This window comes from Gobius niger (assembly GCF_951799975.1).
Source record: "Gobius niger genome assembly, chromosome: 16".
Taxonomy (NCBI): Eukaryota; Metazoa; Chordata; class Actinopteri; order Gobiiformes; family Gobiidae; genus Gobius; species Gobius niger.
Genome location: NC_136867.1, coordinates 25,607,879 through 25,631,383, shown reverse-complemented (window position 1 = coordinate 25,631,383; position 23,505 = coordinate 25,607,879). Strand labels below are relative to the sequence as shown.

General features: G+C 38.4%; 2 protein-coding genes across 4 annotated transcripts in view; one reads left to right on the top strand and one right to left on the bottom strand.

Moving 5' to 3' along the window:
• Window positions 1-10,233, bottom strand: part of larp1b (La ribonucleoprotein 1B) — a 54,850-nt gene extending 44,617 nt beyond the window's left edge. For both annotated transcript variants that reach the window (XM_079573397.1, XM_079573398.1), the window contains exon 1: window positions 9,506-10,233. In XM_079573397.1, coding sequence (XP_079429523.1) covers window positions 9,506-9,833 — 328 coding nt within the window. In that variant the 5' untranslated portion in view covers window positions 9,834-10,233. The remainder of the gene's footprint in view (window positions 1-9,505) is intronic.
• Window positions 1-23,171, top strand: part of LOC306975827 (dr1-associated corepressor) — a 31,256-nt gene extending 8,085 nt beyond the window's left edge. Inside the window, exons 2-8 of one of the 2 annotated variants that reach the window (XM_079573599.1) lie at window positions 14,925-15,046; window positions 15,159-15,231; window positions 17,147-17,240; window positions 17,353-17,466; window positions 21,377-21,424; window positions 21,509-21,608; window positions 23,049-23,171. In XM_079573599.1, the coding sequence (XP_079429725.1) occupies window positions 15,005-15,046; window positions 15,159-15,231; window positions 17,147-17,240; window positions 17,353-17,466; window positions 21,377-21,424; window positions 21,509-21,608; window positions 23,049-23,075 (498 nt within the window). In that variant the 5' untranslated portion in view covers window positions 14,925-15,004 and the 3' untranslated portion in view covers window positions 23,076-23,171. Of the gene's footprint in view, window positions 1-14,859; window positions 15,047-15,158; window positions 15,232-17,146; window positions 17,241-17,352; window positions 17,467-21,376; window positions 21,425-21,508; window positions 21,609-23,048 lie in introns of those variants that run through there. The other variant, XM_079573598.1, reaches the window with a different exon arrangement.
• The last annotated feature ends 334 nt before the right edge of the window (window positions 23,172-23,505 follow it).

Here is a 23,505-nt window from a genome sequence, read left to right as displayed (position 1 = left end):
AATAACATTAGTGATATTAATCTGTGTGTGTTTGGGTCATGACGTCATATCACAGATTAGGTACAACTGTTAACGAAGAAATAAAAGTATTAAAAAGGTAGTAAAAATACATATATATCTGTTTACAGACTAAGTTTTGATGCCGATCCAGGGACAGCGTTAAAGGAAGTGTTTCCTCCGAGTCGCCACAACTTTGAGGATGTTGCTACGATTATGAAAGTGACCGACTGACCTATGATTATTCTGTATTTATTTAGTAAAAATAATAATGGATGACACTTGCGCTTTACAAGTGTGTGTTACCAAGTTTCTCAAAGCGCTGCACTGTAGTCATTGCTCCATACTCATTGATGGTTAGCTACTATTGTTGCCACAGCAGCCCTGGGGTAGACTGATGGAAGCGAGGAAACCAGTCTGTGCCATTGCTGAACGATATGGACAAACTTTCATATCTCGATATTCATGCCAGATATCTCGATACGATATAACTATGGGTTAGGTAAAAATTAAGCATTTTTCAGAAAAACAGATTGACAAGTCCGTGTTCACCAACTTTTTTAACTCCCCCACCCCCGCCCTCCAGTCGACAGGTGGGCGCCCCTCCCCTACCCAACAAAAAATTCCAGCGCCTGAAAATCTATATCTTTTATATCTTGCTTTTTCAATTTTAATATTTCGAAAGTTCACATCTCGATATCGATACGATAACGATATATCTTTCAGCCCTACCTCCGACCACCACCAACCACCCACTCACACACACCATCCTGGCCTATTGTACATGTTTTAGTGGTTGGGGAAACAGGAACACCCGGAGGAAACCTACGCAGACACGGGGAGAACAGGCAAACTCCACACAGAAAGGCCTGTCCGGGAATTGAACCTGGGACCTTCTAGCTGTGAAGCACGAGCGATAACCGCTGTGCCACTGTGCCACCCAGCAGTACTGTGTTGTGTTGTGTCCAAAATCAAGTTAAAATTCAAACCTTTTGGCAAAAAACAATTAAAACCAACTTTCCTTTTAAAGCAATATAATCTCACTCGAGTATCTTCAGGGGTCCCCATACCCCTGGTTGGGAAACACTGTCCTAAAGCACCGGTATCTACAATAATGAACAGTATCCAGCCCTAATCGCAAAGCAAATGGGACTCACAGCAGACTCTGTGTTTTTAAGCTTTACAGCGCTCTAATATTGTGGTTATTTTGATGTATTTTCATAAATATGTGACGTCTGTGTTGCGCGGAGGCTGTGACCGTGTCGTCACTGGTCTGGAGGTCAGAGCTTAAAGGGATATTTTACAGGATTTTTAACATAGGGCCTAATTTCCTAGTTATCCACAGTGATTTCTCGAGATATTTTTTTTTTGTAATTCATGCAGTTCTTATATTTGAAGAGTTTCGTGGCGCTAGGCTAATGCAAGGCTAGCACATTTCTATGGTATCAGCTAGCCTGCATTAAAAACAGTCTGACATAAAGCGCTTTGAGTGCCTAATGTAGGTGGAAAAGCGCTATATAAGTTGAGACCATTTACCATTTTACCACACTCCACAGTGCACCTGAGGCAAATCACTTATAACAACAGACTAACCATATACACTGCGTTCCAAATTATTATGCAAATGACATTTTTCTAAGATTTTCTAAATTGTCAGCTCAAATAAGAGTCAGCATAATTTTTAAGTCTTTAACTGGTAGAGGATCATTTAAATGTGGTGGAAAAAATTTCCTAGTGATAACAGTATTTTTTTCAAAAATAAATATACTAAAAACCTCAAAATCCACTGTTCCAAGTTATTATGCAACTCATCGTTTCAATACATTTTAAAGCTCGTAATTAACTGAAAATGCTCACTTGTTGCATTTGTAGCATTAGGAGGTCATATTTACTGAAATCAAAAGCTATTTCAATCCAAAAAATATTAACAGGTCAAGTTATATTTTAACCTAGGAGCCCTTGTGTGATCGCAGCTTCAAAATTCTTAAATCCATTAAACTTGTGAGTTTTTGGACAGTTTCTGCTTGGATTTCTTTGCAGGATGTTAGAATAGCCTCCCAGAGCTGCTGTTTGGATGAAAACTGCCTCCCACCCTCATAGAAGTTTTTTTTGTTGAGGCACCAAAGGTTCTCAATAGGGTTGAAGTCAGGGTAGGAGGGGGTCCACATCATGAGTTTCTCTCCTTTTATGCCCATAGCAGCCAGTGATGCAGAGATATTCTTTACAGCAGGACATGGTGCGTTGTCATGCATGAAGAGGATTTTGTTAGGGAAAGCACGGCTCTTCTTTTTGTAGCATAGAAGACAGTGGTCAGTCAGAAACTCCACATATTTTTCAAAGGTCATTTTCACACCTTCAGGGATCCTAAAGGGGCCGACCAGCTCTCTCCCCATGATTCTGGCCCAAAACATGACTCCGCCACCTCTTTACTGACGTCACAGCCTTGTTGGGACATTGTGGTCATTCACCAACCATCCACTACTCCATTGATTTGACCATCCAGGGCTACACGGCGCTCATCAGTGAACAAGACTGTTTGAAAATGAGTCTTCATGTATTTCTGAGCCACTGCAGCCGTTTCTGTTGATGAACATTCAATTAACAGTTTAGGGGAGGCCCGGATAGAAGGTTTATGCACAACTGCAGCCTCTGGAGGGTCCTACACCTTGATGTTTGGGGGACTCCAGAGGCACCAACAGCTTCAAATACCTGAATGCTGCTTTGTAGCATCTGTTCTCATAATCTGATGTGTTTGTCTGGCTGAAACCGTCCATATTGTGCCTTTATCTGCACAGATCCGAGTGTGCTCTGAATCATCCACAAATCTCTTATCTGTATGATGATTAAGCTTAATCTTTCATGAAATATCGAAGGTTTTCATACCTAGACCAAGGCATTCAACTATTTCACACTTTTAATCAGCAGAAAGACCCTTTTTCTTTCCCATATTGCTTGAAAATGATGATCTGCATAATAAAGTGGAACACCCTTTTTCAGTAGTTTTTCCCTTAACTGGGCTTAACCTGACAACTAATAATCCCAGGTCTCTGAGATTTATGTCAGTGATTCATAGAGCCCCAAGACACGATACCATCCATGAGTTTCATTATTATTGCTTTTTTTTTTACCTTTTTGACACAAAAATCCAATTTGCATAATAATTTGGAACGCAGTGTACATGTCTGTGTCCATAGAGTCATTTTAACCGTTTTGCATTTAAAAAAAACGTATATTTGAGCAGCATCAGCTTCGTGGTTGTATAAGCTACGCAGCGGCGGAGTGATCTGCTAGAAAATAGTCTCTCAAAATGCGATCATTCATGTGATGCAAGGTCAGTTTTATTCCAAAAAATATTCTATCGACACAGACATTTATATGGTTAGTCTGGTGTTATAAGTGATTTGCCTCAGGTGCTCTGTGGAGCGGGTCACACTGTAATGCAGGCTAGCTGATACCATAGAAATGCACTAGCCTTGCACTAGCCTAGCGCCACAAAACTCTTCAAATATAAGAACTGCATGAATTACAAAAAAACATCTCCAGAAATCAGCAACACTCTGGATAACTAGGAAATGAGGCACTATATCAAAAATCCTGAAATATCCCTTTAATGCCGTCACCAATGGCCAGTAACTAGTTCCAGAAAGACATGTATTTCAGGGCATGTCCGCAGAGACCCAAACTACTGGGTGAGCAGGTTTAACACAGAACGAGACCCCACCGAGAAACCGGGAGATTCAGTTTTGAGTAGCTGAGTAGCAGCACTGGCCGAGCGCCCGGGAGGGGCCTGGATGGCAGCGGTGATAAGGGCGTCTGAAGGGTCTGCGAGGTCTGGGGGTGAATGGGAGGGAGACGTACAGTAACGCGCTGTAAAACGAAACTGCTGCGGCAAAAATAGCTCCTTGACACAGTTCTCCACAAACACCACTGACCCAGGGGGCGGCTTTGACTGAGCTGTGGAGTCTGCCGGTCAGTACATTAGCAGCAATTAGGCTGAAAACATGTAAGAAGATTATCTGCGGGTGGCATTTAAATTCCCTAGGGTTCATACAGGTGGCAGCAAGTCAGAGTTAATGATTTTAAAGCTGTTTTTGTGTCAAACTACGATGCCACAAACGTTCCAGCAAACAGAAGGGTGAAGGGAAATTTGCATATTGAAAAGTAAATCGTGCACAACAGGACACTTGAGCGGCAGCTGCATGTGTTTGCTCAACATTTCTTATATTTTCAACTACAATATGGAGTAAAATGTAATTATTATGAAAGAAAATGGGCTTTAATGCCAGTTTAAGTCTAATTGAATGCTTTTGAATGACATTTAACGCCTCAGTTTTGCTACAGTATATTTAACAAGCCACTGATTCCCCTTAAAGCAGCACTAAGTAACTCTCGCCCCTAGAGGCTATAAGCGCAACTGCAGGTGTCGTAGCAAGTTGCGATTTTTTAACTTATTAATTGTCTTGGAGAGTAAATACTACGCTGACAGAAAAGGCGAAGGGAGAGAGGGTTACTGTGCATCCAATTACACAATGGAAATAATTGTTTTCACTCAAACTTGGCTGTAAATACTGTTTAAAGTGACGCTAGCTCGCAGTTAGCTTTGCCCGTTAGCCTGTTAGCTTCTTCTTCGTGATTCTATTAGTGTGTATTGGTGCCAGGAGGAGATGAAAGACCTTCCAATCATCCCATAAACACTTGTATTACCCCCACAGGGACTACGGAAAGGATTTATTAAGGTAAACACGTTACTTAGTTCTGCTTTAAATCTTTTCCATACGAGAAGTTTGGAAAGTGTCTTTTTTTATAAGCATCAGACGCTCTTCCAAAACACAACCTCAAGCCCCAGTGACCTCCTACAAGTCAATACAAAATTTTAAATGCCGTCTCCTGCAGGTCTTCTCCACTGCAAACTATTCCAGCTATGAGCGTTTGTCGTGACTCAAATTTCTCTGCGGATTCTCCTCCTTCTGAATCCCCTTTACACGGGCTTCTCCGTCACTCACAAGAACGCGACTTAGTTCACGGGTAAAAGGGGGTTTTCTCAGGGATTTCACCAGGTCGCGGAGCGTGGTTTTGATATAAAATAAATTGACGTGTAGTTTGAGTATTGAGAATATGAATCAGCCCTGTCACGAAAGTCTCCTCTGCAGCAGCAGCGCCTTAAGCCCAAGAAAATTGAACTGAAATGTTTCAATATAAAGTTATAGCAGAGATTTAGAAGGACTTGGCCCAATATGACGAGAAAAAAACAGGGTGAAAGGGGAACGAGTGGGTGGACTTGTGTGTGTTTAGGAAGTAATAACTAACCATCACAAAACAAGGCTAAAAAAATATCTACTTCAGGGTTTATACAGGCAGAAGCAAGTCATAAAAAACTATAATTGAATGCCACATATTGCATTTCTTAAGATTTGCAAGGGAGGAGGAAAGAGAATAGTCCAAACAGGCAACCTCTGAGCAAAAATATGTGGTAAATTTCAGCCAAAACTACAACTGAATATGCATTTTAGTGTTTTCAATGAACTTATATAACAATAAATGTTGAGCAATGTCAGAATTTTCCGATGAGTTTAGATGTAATGCAAGTTTGAATCCAATTAAATGCTTTTCAATGGCATTTAAGACCTTTGTTTAATGCTTTTTAATGCCCTGAGGAATCCCAGTATTTGCACAGTACACATCCCAGAGCAGAAAACTTACATTATTTGCTAAACATATATTTGCTAAACAAGCATCGCATTCATTACGGGACGTGTTTGTTTGCAGAGGTTATGCAGATTCTATTCCTTTGTAAATATACACTTAAATGGACCTTGAAAAGAATGGACTAATGGAAGAGTAACTGTGAAGACACGGGGAGGATAAAGTGGAAACTCCTCAACAAGGAGGAGGTGGGAATCGAACCTGGGAATCTTCTTTAAAGCCATCGTCAGTGAGGGGTAGATTCGTAAACTAGAATTTGCAATTTAGCATTTATGAAGCAGAGGTGGGTAAATATCTCCTCAAGTTACTTTGAAATAATTCTACTCAAGTCCAACTAAAATGGCAAAAGTAAAATGTGAGTAATGAGTAAAGTCAGGTTTAAGTTTCAGTTAATGAGGAGAAAAATCTTAATATTTCCCAAAAAATCTAGACATTTCTGAAGAATACGAGGCAGAAAACGCAAAATACAAATACTTAAGGATGACATGAAGGTTTTGTAAAGGTTAAAGTTCACTCACAGTAGCAGAAGTAAAAAAAAAAATGTACTCAAGAGTAAACACAGTTCCTTTTAATATGACTCCAGTAGAGGTAAAAAGTACTGAATACTCTAATACTACTCCTACTCCTACTCCCCTCTGTATACAGCCAGTCATTAAAATATGCACAAGTTAAGCCTCACATCTGACCCAACAGTAAAGGTGGGACGGGAACACTTTGAAAAAAATACTGCTTAATGTTGGGGCTGTACAATATATCGCAAAAAATATCGTATCGTGATGATGTATCACAACATCAATAAAGCCTTTATGTGACTGAGAGACACATTTGTGCAAACTCAGCCAAAAACAATGAGCAGAACTTAAAAATGTAAGTTTTTATCCTGATTTTGTGGGTTTATAACATATCGTGTTGAAATGGTTTGGCAAAATATCGCAATAATATCGTTATCGTGATATTGCACCGCCGGATCGCGAGCTACTTCAATACCGAGCACGTTTTCTCCAGTTCAGCTTAACCCAAATCGAAAATGTTCCCAGCCTATAGACCAGTGCCTCATTTAAAAGCCAACACCTACAAAACTCATCTGATGCCTCGTCATTGTATCGAGATATGAACATTCAAAATATACATATCGAACAAGCAACGATATAAACGATAAAGATTCTCATCAATAAAACTGCACTCTTTTGTGGTTTTCGCCTAACCCACAGTTATATCGTATTGTATCGAGATATCTGGCATGAATATCGAGATTTTTCCCATATTGTTCAGCCCTAGTTGTCGCCGCTTTTTTGTGAGATTTTTGTCGTTTTGTTGCTTTTTCATCATATTTTCACACATTTTTTGTGGCTTTCTTGTGTTGCTTTTCTCTACTCTTAAGTCACACATTTGTTGCTTTTATATTGTGTTACTGTGGCTTTTTCGGCACGTTTTTGCCGCTTTTATGTCATTTTTTGGAGGGTTTTGTTTCTATTTTGACACATTGTTCGAGAAGCTTTTAGATTTGGGAAAAGCCAAACTGGAGAAAATGTGCTTGGTTCAAGAGGTTAATGTAACAGCTGTATCAGTCAGGGCTGATGCATTAGGAAACCTGAGAGGCAGCTTTTAAGAAGTACTTCCCCCTCACCAATAAATAGTATTTCTAACCTCTTAACCCCACCTAAACCGAGTGCATTTACTCCAGTTCAGCTTTACCCAAATCTAAAAGGCCAGTGTAATGCCTCATTTGAAAGCTAAGACCTACAAAACTTGTTATTCCGAGGCCTGTCACGAAAACAAATTTGAAGTTCGATATATTGAGGCAGAAAAGTATCGCGATAAACGATATTATTGACTCTAACGATACTAGTTACTGTCAACTCTCAGGTATAAAAGTGCATAATCATATCCTAAAGTACCATACAAGCTGCAATAAACATGAAATATAATGAAACTCAAATTGCTTAAGCTAGAAATCTAAGTTTAACAAAGAAAGAATAGGAAGGAAAGGCTAATAAATGTACAGGCGATAAATGTCGAGCCCGAAAATACATCGTTTAGCTGTGATTTATTGAACGATAAGTCGATATAGTAATCATTGTGACAGCCCTAGTTGTTCCTCACACATTTTCATCACTATTTAGACACTTTTTTCATGAAGCTTTGAGATTTGGGTAAAGCCAAACTGGAGAAAATGTGCTCTGTTTATTAACCTCTTAACTCCCACCTGAACCGAGAGCATTTTCTCCAGTTCAGCTTTACCCAAATCCTGTAGGCCAGTGTAACACGTCATTTGAAAGCTAAGATCTGCAAAACTCATCTAAATGGATCTTTTTCCTCACGTCATCAGATTTTATTCCATCTTTTTTTGGGAGGGGGGGTATTCAACTCATTTTTGTAACTTTTTTGTAATTTTTTGTCATTTTTTTTGTCTTTTTTTGTCTTTTTTGACATTTTTATGTCTTTTTTTGTCACATTTTTGTCATTTTTTTGTCATTTTTTGTCACATTTTTTGTCTTTTTTTGGGTCATTTTTTGTCACATTTTTTGTCATTTTTTGTCACATTTTTTGTCACATTTTTGTAATTTTTTTGTCACATCTTCATTGTTTTCATCTCAGTTCTGTCGCTATTTTCACACCTTTTTTCCAGAAGCTTTTTGTCTTTGTTTGTAAATTTTATGTAATTTTTTGTCAATTTTTTGTCATTTTTTCGTCATTTTTTGTGACATTTTTTTGTTTTTTTTTGTCAATTTTATGTCATTTTTTGTAAATGTTTTGTCTTTTTTTGTCACATTTTTGTCACATTTTTTGTCTTTTTTTGGGTCATTTTTTGTCACATTTTTTGTCTTTTTTTGGGTCATTTTTTGTCACATTTTTGTAATTTTTTGTCACATCTTCATTGTTTTCATCTCAGTTCTGTCGCTATTTTCACACCTTTTTTCCAGAAGCTTTTGGATTGGGGTAAAGCCAAACTGGACAAAATGTGCTCGGTTCAGGTGGGAGTTAAGGGGTTAAGAGATTAAGTGAAATCGATGTGCTCTTCAGGCCTGTTAAACAAAGCACACACATAAATTAGCCGCAAACTATCTCTTATCTCGCGTCATTCATACATGATCCACCTCCCGCAGCCACACTGTGCCCTGCGCTACTATGAGCAGGGAGGAGCGTAACTGGGCTTGCCTGGCATGGTTGAACTTTTACACCTGTACAGCGAGCGCCGAGCTCTACACACATTCTCCCCCCACCCCCCCACTACTGCGCTCTCTCTCCCTCTATCTCTCTCCTCTGACAGCTCCGGAGCGCGCGGTGGGAGGAACTGCATTCGGCCAGGCCATTGGACATGCAAAACGTGTCTCTCTGTACAGTGTAGCAGGAGCTAGCCTAGCCCTGGCTCCCCCCAAAAAAACAACAATCTTCTCCCCCCCTCCTCAGTGTCTCGCGTTTTTGGGTTCGCCGACATCCACCTTTACGCGCGGCAGAACCTCACCCGTGCCGTCTTTTTACGCACGGAGCCAAAGCGCGAGCTAAGCGGCTACAGGGGCTAAAAGAAGTAGCAATTGTCAGCGTTCAACACGTGGTGCGCGGAGGGGGGATGGGGGTGAAAGTGCCACCATCAACACATCTTTGACATTTAAAAAGTGGTCCCACAGCAGCACAAATAAGCCCCAGATGTTTTGGCACCGGTTCTAAGCAGGATTCCCCGCACAATTACGCAGCCAAATTACGCGCTCTCCAAAAAAGAGAAAAAAAACAGTGCCATGCCCAACATATTGCAAAGTCCACTCCTGGGTGAAAAGTGTAGCATTTTGGAGAAGAATTGTCTTACCTTTCTCTTGGGTGGTGGAGGTGATATTATTAATAGGCACGCGCCCCGTGGTCCTCTTCGTCCAGGGGTTAACTTTAGGCGGAGGCGCTTCCACGATTTTTCGCCTCACGGTTTCGCTCGCCGTGTCAGCCCCGTTCTGCGCGTTTTCCTTGTCGTTTTCGTCGCTTTTCTTGGGCGCCCTGGCTTCCTCGCCCTGCTGCCCGGTCTCAGCCTGCTCCTGCTTGTTTTGATCGCCGTGGTCCAGCAGCTCCTTCTGGCTCAAACTGTTGGCTGTCAAACTACTGCTGCTGCTGCACTCGCCAGGGTTGCTTTCTACCTCCGCGGACATGCTGCTGCTGCTGCTGCTGCTGCTGCTGCTTCTCGATCTCTCTCTCGTCTTGTTAAATCCAGTGTGAACTTTTGGTCCCTTTGCCCGAGAGGAAAACAAAGAAAAGCTCAAGGGGCGACCGCATTAAAAAAAACAAACTCGAAACTACAAAACAAGGACCTCGCTGTAGCTCGCCTTAGCCCAGTTGTAGCTCCCAGCGGCTAGCGTGAGCTAAAGCGAGCGACCATGCAGCCGTTTGTCAGGCAAAAAAAAAAAACGGGCAATTTCCGAGCTCAACAAAAGTCTCACACCATGGATAGCGAGCGTAAAAGCGCGTGAAGAGTCACCATGTGAAAGAACGGGAGCGCGATCGCCTCCTTTTTCGAGTTTTGGGGACTTTTAAAACTCCTACTGCGGTGTGCCAGGGTCCACGATGCTGCAGCGCCGCTCCGATCTGCTGTAAACACGGAGTCCAGCCCCCAGCGGCCGCGCGGCGCAACTGCGGGGTCCTCATGTCAAACACGGAGAGGGAGAGGGAGGGGGGGGAGAGAGAGAGAGAGGAGTCAAACTCAAAAGGGCATTTACAGCAGGAACACGGGGGCCCCAGCGGCTCCAAACACTCACGTTTTTTTACGTTTCCCAGAACATTACCACACGGAAACACCTCTGGGAGATTAATGCCATATGGAGGCTGTCCAAATAGTAGCGCTCACGGTCAAAGATAAATGTTTTTAAGTGCTTTCTGAAATTACTGTAGCCTATATATATATATATCTAGTTACCGTTTTGTTTCTTTTGTTTGCTTTTTTTTTGCCTCTGTGCCGTTGTGGGTTGTCATTCTTAAAATGTCGGTATGTTTATGGTTTATTAACCGCTTGCCTTAACCGAGCACATTTTCTCATTTCTTCTCATTGCTTTTTTGGTGCTTTTCCGTCACTTTTCTGTTGCTCTTTTGTGGGTTTTTGTTGCTTTGTCATAGTGTTTTTTTTCCCGCTCTTTTGTTGTATTTTCATCCTCGTTCTCGGCTCATTTTTGTTGCTATTTTGACGCAGTTTTGCCTGAAGCTTTTAGATGTGCGAGAAAACTACGGTACAGAGGGGTGTGTTATTATCATTTCACTACATGTTATGTTTATTAACATTGTATGTGACAAATAAACTATATATCTATCTCTATCTACATCATCTCTCTCTCTCTCTCTCTCTCTATCTCTCTATCTATATCTATCTATCTATCTATCTATCTATCTATCTATCTCTATCTATCTCTATCTATCTCTATCTATCTATCTATCTATATATCTATCTCTATATATCTCTATATACTGTATATCTATCTATCTCTATCTCTCTATCTATCTATCTATCTATCTCTATTTATATCATCTATCTATATCTCATCTATATCTCTCTATCTAGACGTTTTTGTCACTTTTCTGTTGCTCTTTTGTGGGTTTTTGTTGCTTTGTCATAATTTTTCCGCTCTTTTGTTGCATTTTCATCCTCGTTCTCGGCTCATTTTTGTTACTATTTTGACACTGTTTTGCCAGAAGCTTTTAGATTTGGGAAAAGCCAAACTGTAGGAAAAGTGCTCGGTTCAGGCGGGGGTTAAGAGGTTAAAGATCTGTTAGCTTTTACTCTGGCTGCTGGTCTTGGGGTCCCATTAAAAAAAGTCAACAAAAAACATAATTCACTATAAATGCAATAATAGCCAACAGTGACTAAGTACTTAGTAGCGGATTACTGTAATCGGATTACTTTATCCAGTAACTAGTAATCTAACGCGTTACTATTTCCAAACAAGTAATCAGACCGCTGAGCAACGCCTTTTTTAGATGGAATTTTCAAATTTTCTTGTGGGCGGAGTAAGGCTGGGCACTGGTGTTTAGTTGTTCTTTAAGTTACTTTTCCAAATCACTGTGAGCTACTATTTTGTAATTTTCCTTTGAAAAAAATGTATTTCTTTTTGAATCTCGGCGAGTGACGGAACATAATGTGATAAGTCACGTTTTCATCCTGAGACACGAACACTGGAGAAACACGTCACTTTTCTGAGTCTGCGGCGGCTTTGTTAATGTTACTGTTAAAATGTTAAAATGCACTCGAGTGTTGGTAAAAGGGTTTGTCATTACTGTGTTGTGACGGTGGAGATGTTGTCGGCCGCAGCTCAATGTAAATAATAAAGTAACTTATAATCTAACTTAGTTGTAGTAATCTATAAAGTAACTTAGTTACTTTTTCAAGTAATCTGTGGCACTGATAGCCAGAGACCAGTCGTACTTGAGTAACATTTTGGAGAAACTGTGTTCATTAGAGTAGAGTGTAGTGTAGTTTTTGCTAATACTTCAATAATAATGAAGCATCTTGAGTAAAAACTTGTGCCACTGTGTGGACATTTTAAGTTTACAAAAGCTAATACTGTATAGTTTGTGTCACGTGCCCATTTTTCTTCAGAAATATAAACATCCATAAGTTTTCTTCCACTTCCGGGTCGTGGGGGAGCTGTTGGAGTTGCCCAAATCACATCACACCAGCCCTTATGACTCCTCCTGCAGGTGGTGGGTCCACAGAAGGACGGCCTCATGGTTCTATCCGGGCCTGTTGGTCTCTCATAAGGAGCTTCTGACCCGCTCTTAGTCTGACCCGTCACCTATAGGACCTGTTTGCCCTGGGAGACCCTACAGGGGCACAAAGCCCCGACAACAGAGCTCCAGGATCATTCGGGCGCTCAGACCCTCCACCACGTTAAGGTGGCGGTTCCAGGAGGGGAAATATATACATATAAAAATCTGGCCCTCCAGGATTAAAGCTCATGCCCTCAGATGATTCTAAGTAAATACTGTTTACATTTCCTTAATATGAAGTACAGAGTTGTGATTTGTAGAAGTGGTGCTTTACTTTCTGCTACAATTGGGAGATTTGGCCCTTTGTGTTTTGACGATTACGAAAATTGTCCGTCCTCCAAGAAAACTTGCCTAAACCTGCTTTAAAATAAACTCACTCCAGTTGAAGTCGGAGGCCGTGACCCAGGTACTCAAGAAAAGTACAAATAACATAAATTGAGGAACTAGACAAGAGAATTCACTGGAGCTCAGTTTCATTGTTGACATGAGGATTTTGCTGCTGACATTTACTCTCAGTGGTGAATAAGAGTACTGTTACTTACGAGTAGAAAGTACTGTGTGAGAAAACTACAGTACAGTACAGTGAGTGAGTTAGTGGCCTGTCCCGGTGTCATGTTTGCAGAGTTTAACCTCTGAACCTGAACCGAGCACATTGTCTCCAGTTCGACTTTACCCAAATCTAAAAGCTTCTCCACTGGAGAGCTGCAGTGACGCCTCATTTGACCTACAAAAGTGATGGTAACTTTGTTTTTGTCGTATTCTCAACACTTATTTGTTGCTTTTCTGGCACGTTTTTGTCGCTCTTTTGTTGCTTTTTTTTCTCATGTTTTTGTTGCTTTTCAATGTTTTTTTTGTTGTGGTTCTGTCACGTTTTTGTCGTGTTTAAGGCATGTTTTTGTTGCTTTTTCATCGCTTTTATTGGTCGTGTTTTCGATGCTTTTTAATTGCTTTTTTGTCATGTTTCCGGCATGTTTTTGTTGCTATTTTGTTGCTTTTTTCACATGTTGTTGTGTTTTTCTGTGTTGCTTTTTCATTGCTTTTTTTGGTTGTGTTTCCTTCACGTTTTTGTCGTGTGTCCGGCATTTTTGTTTTTTCTCATGTTTTTGTCGTTTTTGTTGCTTTTTCATCGCTTTTTTTTGTAGTGTTTTTGTAACTTTTTTGTCACGTTATCGTCATGATTTTGTCACATTTTTGTTGTATTTTCGTCAATTTTTTTGTTGCTTTTCTGGCACGTTTTTGTCGCTCTTTTGTTGCTTTTTTCCTCATGTTTTTGTTGCTTTTCAATAGTTTTTTTTGTTGTGGTTCTGTCACATTTTTGTTGTGTTCCCGGCATGTTTTTGTCGGTTTTTGATGCTTTTTCATCACTTTTTTTGTCATGTTTTTGATGCTTTTTAAATGCTTTTTTTTGCTATGTTTCCTTCACATTATTGTCGTGTGTCCGGCATGTTTTTGTCGCTCTTTTGTAGCTTTTTTCTCATGTTTTGGGCGTTTTTGTTGCTTTTTCATTGCTTTTTTTTGGTTGTGTTTTTGTAACTTTTTTGTCACATTTTTATAGCGTTCTTGACGTATTTTTGTCACTTTTTATGTTGCTTTTCTGGCACATTTTTGTCGCTCTTTTGTTGCTTTTTTCTCATGTTTTTGTTGCTTTTTCATCGCTTCACGTTTTTGTCGTGTTTAAGGCATGTTTTTGTCGCTCTTTTTCATCGCTTTTTTTGTCTTGTTCCCGTCACATTTTTGTAACTTTTTTGTCACGTTGTCGTCGTGATTTTGTCACATTTTTGTAGTGTTTTTTTTTTCATATTCTCAGCACTTTTTTGTTGCTTTTCTGGCACGTTTTTGTAGCTCTTTTGTAGCTTTTTAATCCTTTTTTTTTGTTGTGGTTCTGTCACGTTTTTGTCGTGTTTCCAGCATGTTTTTGTCGCTCTTTTGTCGCTTCTTTCTCATGTTTTTGTCGTTTTTGTTGCTTTTTCATCGCTTTTTTTGTTGTGTTTTTGTAACATTTTTTGTTGCTTTTCTGGCACGTTTTTGTCGCTCTTTTGTTGCTTTTTTTCTCTCATGTTTTTGTTGCTTTTTCATCGCTTTTTCGTCGTGTTTCCGTCACATTTTTGTCATGTTTTTGTAGCTTTTTTTAATGTCACTTTTATGTTGCTTTTCGTCCTCGTTTTCGGCGCTATTTAGACGCTTTTTTCCAGAAGCTTTTAGATTATGGAGAAAATGTGCTCAGTTAAAGTGGGGGGTAAAAGGTTAAGAAATGAACTGTTTTGATTTTTGATTCATTAAGTTTTTTTTTTGATAAGGGATAAATTAGTCCAGTAGATTTCTTTTTAGATTTCTTATGGCAAATCGTTATTCCTTTGTGGCGCGCGCGCAAGTGTGAGAAGAATGACGACGTATCAATAATTAATCACGCTGACGTCACGCAGGGGTCAGAGGTGTGCGGAAGTGCTGCCGTTTCATCTGCGGTAGTTTTTTTTTTTTTCGGTTTTCAGCTGAAGTTGGAGGCCGAACAAATGGACGCTTCGAAAAACATGAGCGATTTGCGCGAGAGAGGCCGAATAAAAGACGCGAAATGCCCGGACACAAGCGGAGATACAGCGTGCGCTTCCAGCCGGTGAGTGCGGACAAAGTACAGACAAAAAAACTTACATGCGTGGAGCGTTTGTGTCGTAAATGAGACGTGACTGACAGCTCGGTTTGTTGTTTTGTTTTGTTTTTTTTGCCAGGGGCGCGTCAAAAAGATCATGCAGAAGGACGCAGAGGTGGGGAGGATCGCGATGGCGGTGCCCGTCCTCATCTGTATCCTTTATATGCAGTTCAAATACAGGTGTCAACAAGTTAAATATGATGATTTTTAGTTCAAATTTAAAGGCCCTATAGCTGATTGTTTTTCACCTCCTAACCCACACCTGAACCGAGGACATTTTCTACAGTTTGGTTTTACCCAAATCTGAAAGCTGCTGGGGAAAAAATAAATGACAAAAATGTGTGACAATGACCAATCAAAAAAGTTGATGCAACAATGCAACAAAAAAACACACACACAAAAGATTAAAAAAATTATGAAAAAGTGATGAAAAAACAACTAAAAAGTGATAAAAAATGACAAAAAAGCATCGGAAAAAAAGGCAGAAAATTGACGACGCAGCAACAATGTGAGGAAAAAGATTAGTTTACATGAGTTCTGTAGATCTTAGCTTTAAAATGAGGCGTTATTCTGACCTATTGGCTGTAATCGTTGAGATTTGGGTAAAGCTGAACTGAAGAAAATGCACTTAAGGTGGAGGTGAAGAGGTAAATCATGTTGTTTGTGCCCATTGTTTGTCATTGTTGAATAATTAGTTGTGTCTAAACTCATTCCTTACATTTTATTGACCTTTATTTAACCAGGATAGACCCATTGAGATTAAGAATCTCTTTTTCAGGGGAGTCCTGGCCCCAGAGGGGAATCTATTGTCCATGTTTTTAGTGGTGGGGGAAACCGGAGTACCCGGAGGAAACCTAAGCAGACACGGGGAGAACTCCACACAGAAAGGCCCCGTCCAGGTGGGAATCGAACCTGGGACCTTCTTGCTGTGAGGCCTAGCGCATCCCAATTATACAGTGACATTTATTGGTTTATTTGGTCGGGCCAGTGCATGTTGATGGGTCTCATGCATGTAAACAAGCCACACCGGATCGTAGCCTCGTCCTCCATGCGCACTCTCATTCATCCTGGCCTTTTGTACATGTTTTTAGTGGAAACCGGAGTACGCGGAGGAAACCTACCATGTTTTTAAGCCCGTTTCACCGTTTTCTGGGTCACTTTTTCGGGATCACGGTCACAATAATGCTGCAAACAATTGGCCTGCCTGTAATGTAAAATATAATGATAATAATTAACCTCTTAATCTCCACCTGAGCACATTTCCTCCAGTTTGGCTTTACCCAAATCTAAAAGCTTCTTGAAAAAAGCATCTAAATAGTGACAAAAATAAGACGGAAAACGAGGATGAAAATGCAACAAAAGAGCGATGAAAAAAAAAAGACGACACAGAAACAGTGCGAGGAAAAAGATTAGTTTGGATGAGTTTTGTTGGCCTTAGCTTTTTGCCTATTGGCTGTAACCTTGTAGATTTGGGTTAAGCTGAACTGGAGAGAATACACTCGGTTACGGTGGAGGTAAGAGGTTTATAGGGCTCGGACAATATATTGGCTCGGATTGCAATACTTTTAATATCAATACTTTCTTAAGTAATACTAGCACTTTCAATCTTGTCAAATGGCATCTGGTTTATAAACTTTGGACACATTACTGTTTTCTTTTGACACATTTTAAGGTAAACATCGTTAGCCACATAGCATAACTGCCTAAGTCATTTTGTATTGTTAAAATGGCAATAAGAGAAAAACAATGTGTTTCCTATAAAACGTCTTTTTACATGTTTTCCAAAATCAAAACAAAAATGAGTTAGGCAATTATGCTTTGTGGCTAACGACATGTTACTTATCGCAATACGTATCAGATCGGCCCTTGAGTATCATGATACGTATCAGATCGTGACCAAAGTGGATCGTCCCAGCCTTAATAATTATACAGTTTCTTTCTCAAATATCTTTTTTTCACAATTCACTTAAGGAGGGACCTGTAAAAATATCAGATACACAGCCTTTAATGCCATGTTTGAGAGGCCGCTGGTGACTGACTGAGTTTTCCTAAACCACAGACTTTCAGCTCGAGCTCTGGAGTTGTTCCTAAAGTCTCTTCTGACCAAAACCTTTTTAATCACACAGTCCAAGTTAAGCACCACGCTGTCGCTCGCTCACATGTGAGTACGTTTAGAGCTCATTCTTCAAAAGCAAATGTTTGAATCAATATCTTTTGGAACTGGGACAAGTCGTAGCCTAATTATAATTCCTAATATAATTCCTTTTTTGCAGGAGGCAGTGCATAGAGTCGGAGAGGCTTTTCAATTTCCTAAAGGATGCGTTGGAGGAATCGGAAACAAAACAACAAAAAGACCCGAAAAACATGAGCATATGGCCCATGTACAGGTATGGATTCAAGCCAATATTTTACTATAGAGAGAGACTATGAGACAGACACTATGGGGAACAGGAGCGAGTGAGTGAAGCAGCTATCATAACTCTATCATGACTCTATCACGACTCTATCATGACTCTATCATAACTCTATCATAACTCTATCATGACTCTATCATAACTCTATCATAGCTCTATCATAGCTCTATCATAGCTCTATTATGACTCTATCATAACTATCATAGCTCTATCATAGCTCTATCATAGCTCTATCATGACTCTATCATAACTCTACAATAGCTCTATCATAACTCTATCATAGCTCTATCATGACTCTATCATGACACTATCATAACACTATCATAGTTCTATCATAGCTCTATCATAGCTCTATCATAGCTCTATCATGACTCTATCATAACTCTATAATAGCTCTATCATGACTCTATCATGACACTATCATAACACTATCATAGTTCTATCATAGCTCTATCATAGCTCTATCATAGCTCTATCATGACTCTATCATAACTCTATAATAGCTCTATCATGACTCTATCATGACACTATCATAACACTATCATAGTTCTATCATAGCTCTATCATAGCTCTATCATAGCTCTATCATAGCTCTATCATGACTCTATCATAGCTCTATCATAGCTCTATCATGACTCTATCATGACTCTATCATAACTCTATCATAGCTCTATTATGACTCTATCATAACTATCATAGCTCTATCATAGCTCTATCATAGCTCTATTATGACTCTATCATAACTATCATAGCTCTATCATAGCTCTATCATAGCTCTATCATGACTCTATCATAACTCTATAATAGCTCTATCATAACTCTATCATAGCTCTATCATGACTCTATTATGACTCTATCATAACTATCATAGCTCTATCATAGCTCTATCATAGCTCTATTATGACTCTATCATAACTATCATAGCTCTATCATAGCTCTATCATAGCTCTATCATGACTCTATCATAACTCTATAATAGCTCTATCATAACTCTATCATAGCTCTATCATGACTCTATCATGACACTATCATAACACTATCATAGTTCTATCATAGCTCTATCATAGCTCTATCATAGCTCTATCATGACTCTATCATACCTCTATAATAGCTCTATCATGACTCTATCATGACACTATCATAACACTATCATAGTTCTATCATAGCTCTATCATAGCTCTATCATAGCTCTATCATGACTCTATCATAGCTCTATCATAGCTCTATCATGACTCTATCATGACTCTATCATAACTCTATCATAGCTCTATTATGACTCTATCATAGCTCTATCATAGCTCTATCATAGCTCTATCATAGCTCTATCACAGCTCTATCATAGTTCTATCATAGTTCTATCATAGCTCTATCATAACTCTATCATAGCTCTATCATGACTCTATCATAACTATCATAACTCTATCATAACTCTATCATAGCTCTATCATAGCTCTATCATAGCTCTATCATGACTGTCATAACTCTATCATAACTATCATAACTATCATAACTCTATCATAACTCTATCATGACTCTATCATAACTCTATCATAGCTCTATCATAGCTCTATCATGACTCTATCATGACTGTCATAACTCTATCATAACTATCATAACTATCATAACTCTATCATAACACTGTCATAACTCTATCATAACTATCATAACTATCATAACTCTATCATAACTCTATCATAACACTATCATAACTCTATCATGACTCTATCATAACTCTATCATAACTCTATCATAACTCTATCATAACACTATCATAACTCTATCATGACTCTATCATAGCTCTATCATGACTATCATAACTATCATAACTATCATAACTCTATCATAACTCTATCATAACTCTATCATAACTATCATAACTCTATCATAACACTATCATAACTCTATCATAACTCTATCATAACTCTATCATGACTCTATCATAACACTATCATAACTCTATCATGACTCTATCATAGCTCTATCATGACTATCATAACTATCATAACTATCATAACTCTATCATAACTCTATCATAACTCTATCATAACTATCATAACTCTATCATAACACTATCATAACACTATCATAACTCTATCATAACTCTATCATGACTCTATCATGACTGTCATAACTCTATCATAACTATCATAGCTCTATCATGACTATCATGACTCTGTCATAGCTCTATCATAACTATCATAACTATCATAACTCTATCATAGTTCTATAATGACTATCATAACTATCATAGCTCTATCATGACTCTATCATGACTCTGTCATAGCTCTATCATAACTATCATAACTATCATAACTCTATCATAGTTCTATAATGACTATCATAACTATCATAGCTCTATCATGACTCTATCATGACTCTATCATAACTCTATAATAGCTCTATCATAACTCTATCATAGCTCTATCATGACACTATCATAACTATCACAGCTCTATCATAGTTCTATCATAACTCTATCATAGCTCTATCATAGCTCTATCATGACTCTATCATGACACTATCATAACACTATCATAGTTCTATAATGACTCTATCATAACTATCATAGCTCTATCATGACACTATCATAACACTATCATAGTTCTATAATGACTCTATCATAACTATCATAGCTCTATCATAGCTCTATCATAGCTCTATCATAGCTCTATCATAGCTCTATCATAGCTCTATCATAACACTATCATAGCTCTATCATGACTCTATCATAACTCTATCATAACTCTATCATGACTCTATCATAACTCTATCATGACTCTATCATGACTGTCATAACTCTATCATAACTATCATAGCTCTATCATGACTATCATGACTCTGTCATAACTCTAGCATAACTATCATAACTATCATAACTCTATCATAACACTATCATAGTTCTATAATGACTCTATCATAACACTATCATAGCTCTATCATAGCTCTATCATAACTCTATCATAACTCTATCATAACTATCATAGCTCTATCATGACTCTATCGTGACACTATCATAACTCTATCATAACTCTATAATAGCTCTATCATAACTCTATCATAACACTATCATAGTTCTATCATGACTCTATCATGACTCTATCATAACACTATCATAGTTCTATAATGACTCTATCATAACTATCATAGCTCTATCATAGCTCTATCATAGCTCTATCATAGCTCTATCATAGCTCTATCATAGCTCTATCATAACACTATCATAGCTCTATCATGACTCTATCATAACTCTATCATAACTCTATCATGACTCTATCATAACTCTATCATGACTCTATCATGACTGTCATAACTCTATCATAACTATCATAGCTCTATCATGACTATCATGACTCTGTCATAACTCTAGCATAACTATCATAACTATCATAACTCTATCATAACACTATCATAGTTCTATAATGACTCTATCATAACACTATCATAGCTCTATCATAGCTCTATCATAACTCTATCATAACTATCATAGCTCTATCATAACTCTATCATAACTCTATCATAACTATCATAGCTCTATCATGACTCTATCGTGACACTATCATAACTCTATCATAACTCTATAATAGCTCTATCATAACTCTATCATAACACTATCATAGCTCTATCATAACACTATCATAACTCTATCATAACTCTATCATAGCGCTATGATAGAGTTATGATAGAGTTATGATAGAGTTATGAGGCTGCTTTACTCACGTCACGACCAAACTCTAGCGAAAATCAGATCCAATCGTTTCAAAGTTCACCCCTCCCACCTGATAACGGAGCTCAATTGTGAAGATCCAGACATTTGTACGAAGTGAGTACGAGGGTTTGGTAAAACCAGGCTAACCCAACATGTTGTAATGTGATTTATTTTCAGGTCACATCATGAAAATACTGTGAAGAAATCAGCAGAACCACGGTACAGGTAATGCTTTATGTAACCACGAGAAACAATAAACATGTCCAGTGGTATTTGAGTTGTTAAATTAAATTCCATTGTGTTTCTCAGACCGTCCCACATCGAGATTCCCGTGAAGAAGAAATCTGAGGTGAAAGAAAAAACCCCGAGACAGAGTTTAGACTCGTTCAACGACGACTACGACTCCAGCGTAAGTCGAGGTCACTCTGAAAAGAAAAGTTAAAACTACTCAAATCTTTAACCCTAGAACACAATCACTCAAATTCAAACCACCATCACTAACGCCGGGTGATTTTTACCCGAGATAGGACAGCCGATAAAAAGTACTTCATCAAAATCTATCAAAACATGACAATACATGACACATTTGAGTCGTGTTCTTTTATATTAAACTGTGTCATGTTTAATATAATGAAAGAAAAGCATCACGAGAAGACCAGATAAAAATGCTCCAAAATTACTGGAATATTAGGAATTTGGGAACAAAAAATTCCTAAAAACAAAAATAATGAAGATAAGATAAGCCTTTATTGATCTCACAATGGAGAAATGTACTTGTTACATACAGCTCTTAAAAACACTCAACACACAAAATGTGAGGAAATCCGTGTTCATTTGGACAACATATTTTAATTTAGTTTTAGTCTTTTGACGAAAATGTAATTCAATTTTAGTGGAGATTTAGTCAAAAAAAAATCTTACATTTTATTCTAGTTTTAGTCAACGAAAATGGCAAGTAAATTTAGTCAACTTTGCATTTATAATGTTCATTATAATCATATTTAATCTTGTTCCTCTGCTTCATGGAGCTGCTCCACATGGACAAATCTCAGAGCTGTTTTTAAATTTCACTTTACATGATCTGAGCCTCTTTCAGACGGTCCATAGAAGTTTGGATGATTCTAGTCTCTCCTTTTCATTTTTATTTAGTCTCATTTTAGTCGGCTAAAATATCTGGACATTTTAGTCATAGTTTTAGTCTCCTGAAAAACGTTAAATTTAGTTTTAGTCCAATTTGAGTCGTCAAAAATATCACTTTGGCTAAAATTAACTAAATATCTTAGTCGATGAAATTAACACTGGAGAAAATAAACAAAAAACGATGAAGATGAAACTTGTTTTTTGGTCCACTCATTCCTGGGACATGTGAGACTTCCCTGGTGAAGCTCAGTGTCCCTGAAACACAAACAGCCACAGGAGAGAGAAACTAAATAGGTCATATTTGGAAATGGGTATAAATGACCAGCTGACTAAAACAACTATGTGATACTTGTTGAGACACCGACTCTGCGACAGGAGCAAAGCTGTAGCTGAAGTAGCAAAATAAATGTAGCAGACCTGAATGTCAAACTTGAAAGGGAACAAGAGCCTGATTAAATAAATTAACCCTTCCCTCCCTTCTGTCACTATTTCTGAGTGAAAATCACCCAAATATTGTGCCTGTAGGATTAAGAAAACACCCAGGACAAGACAAAGCTGAAGCCCAGAGACCCAGGACACTCAGATAAACCATCAAAATGAAAAACACATACATGTATTTGCTCGGGTGAAAATGTTCTAGGGTTAAAACACTTTTGAGCATCTGTTCAGACAACGCTGTGTTTAACTTTATTCCTCTTCTTCCCCTCAGGAGCCCGAACTCTACATTTGTATTTAAGCTTTGTCCGAAACGACCACATTAGGCCCATGTATATTTTCCGTCAGATAAAAAAAAGGAAATGTTAATATTTAAGTTATTATTACTATCGAAGGGAGCTGGAAATGGCTTTGAATTTATGTTTTAGTTTTTGTTCTAAATGTTGTCAATCCCAAAGTCAGTGCTACAGGAAAGAGATCCAAGTTAAAGGGGAGGATAAGATCTACACGTCATGGTGTATAAACCTTTCTGTCCACCAGGGGGCAGCAGCACAGCGTTTGGAAACACTTTTGTTGGTTTGTAGTTTTATAATGTTATAATTTTGATGAACTCTTGGCTTGAATTTATGCTTTAAATATTTTTGTTAAAGGTACCACTGATTCTAGTGTAAATAGCCAAAAACAATTACATTTTACATCTTGTTTATTTATGTGAATTTGCAAAACTATTC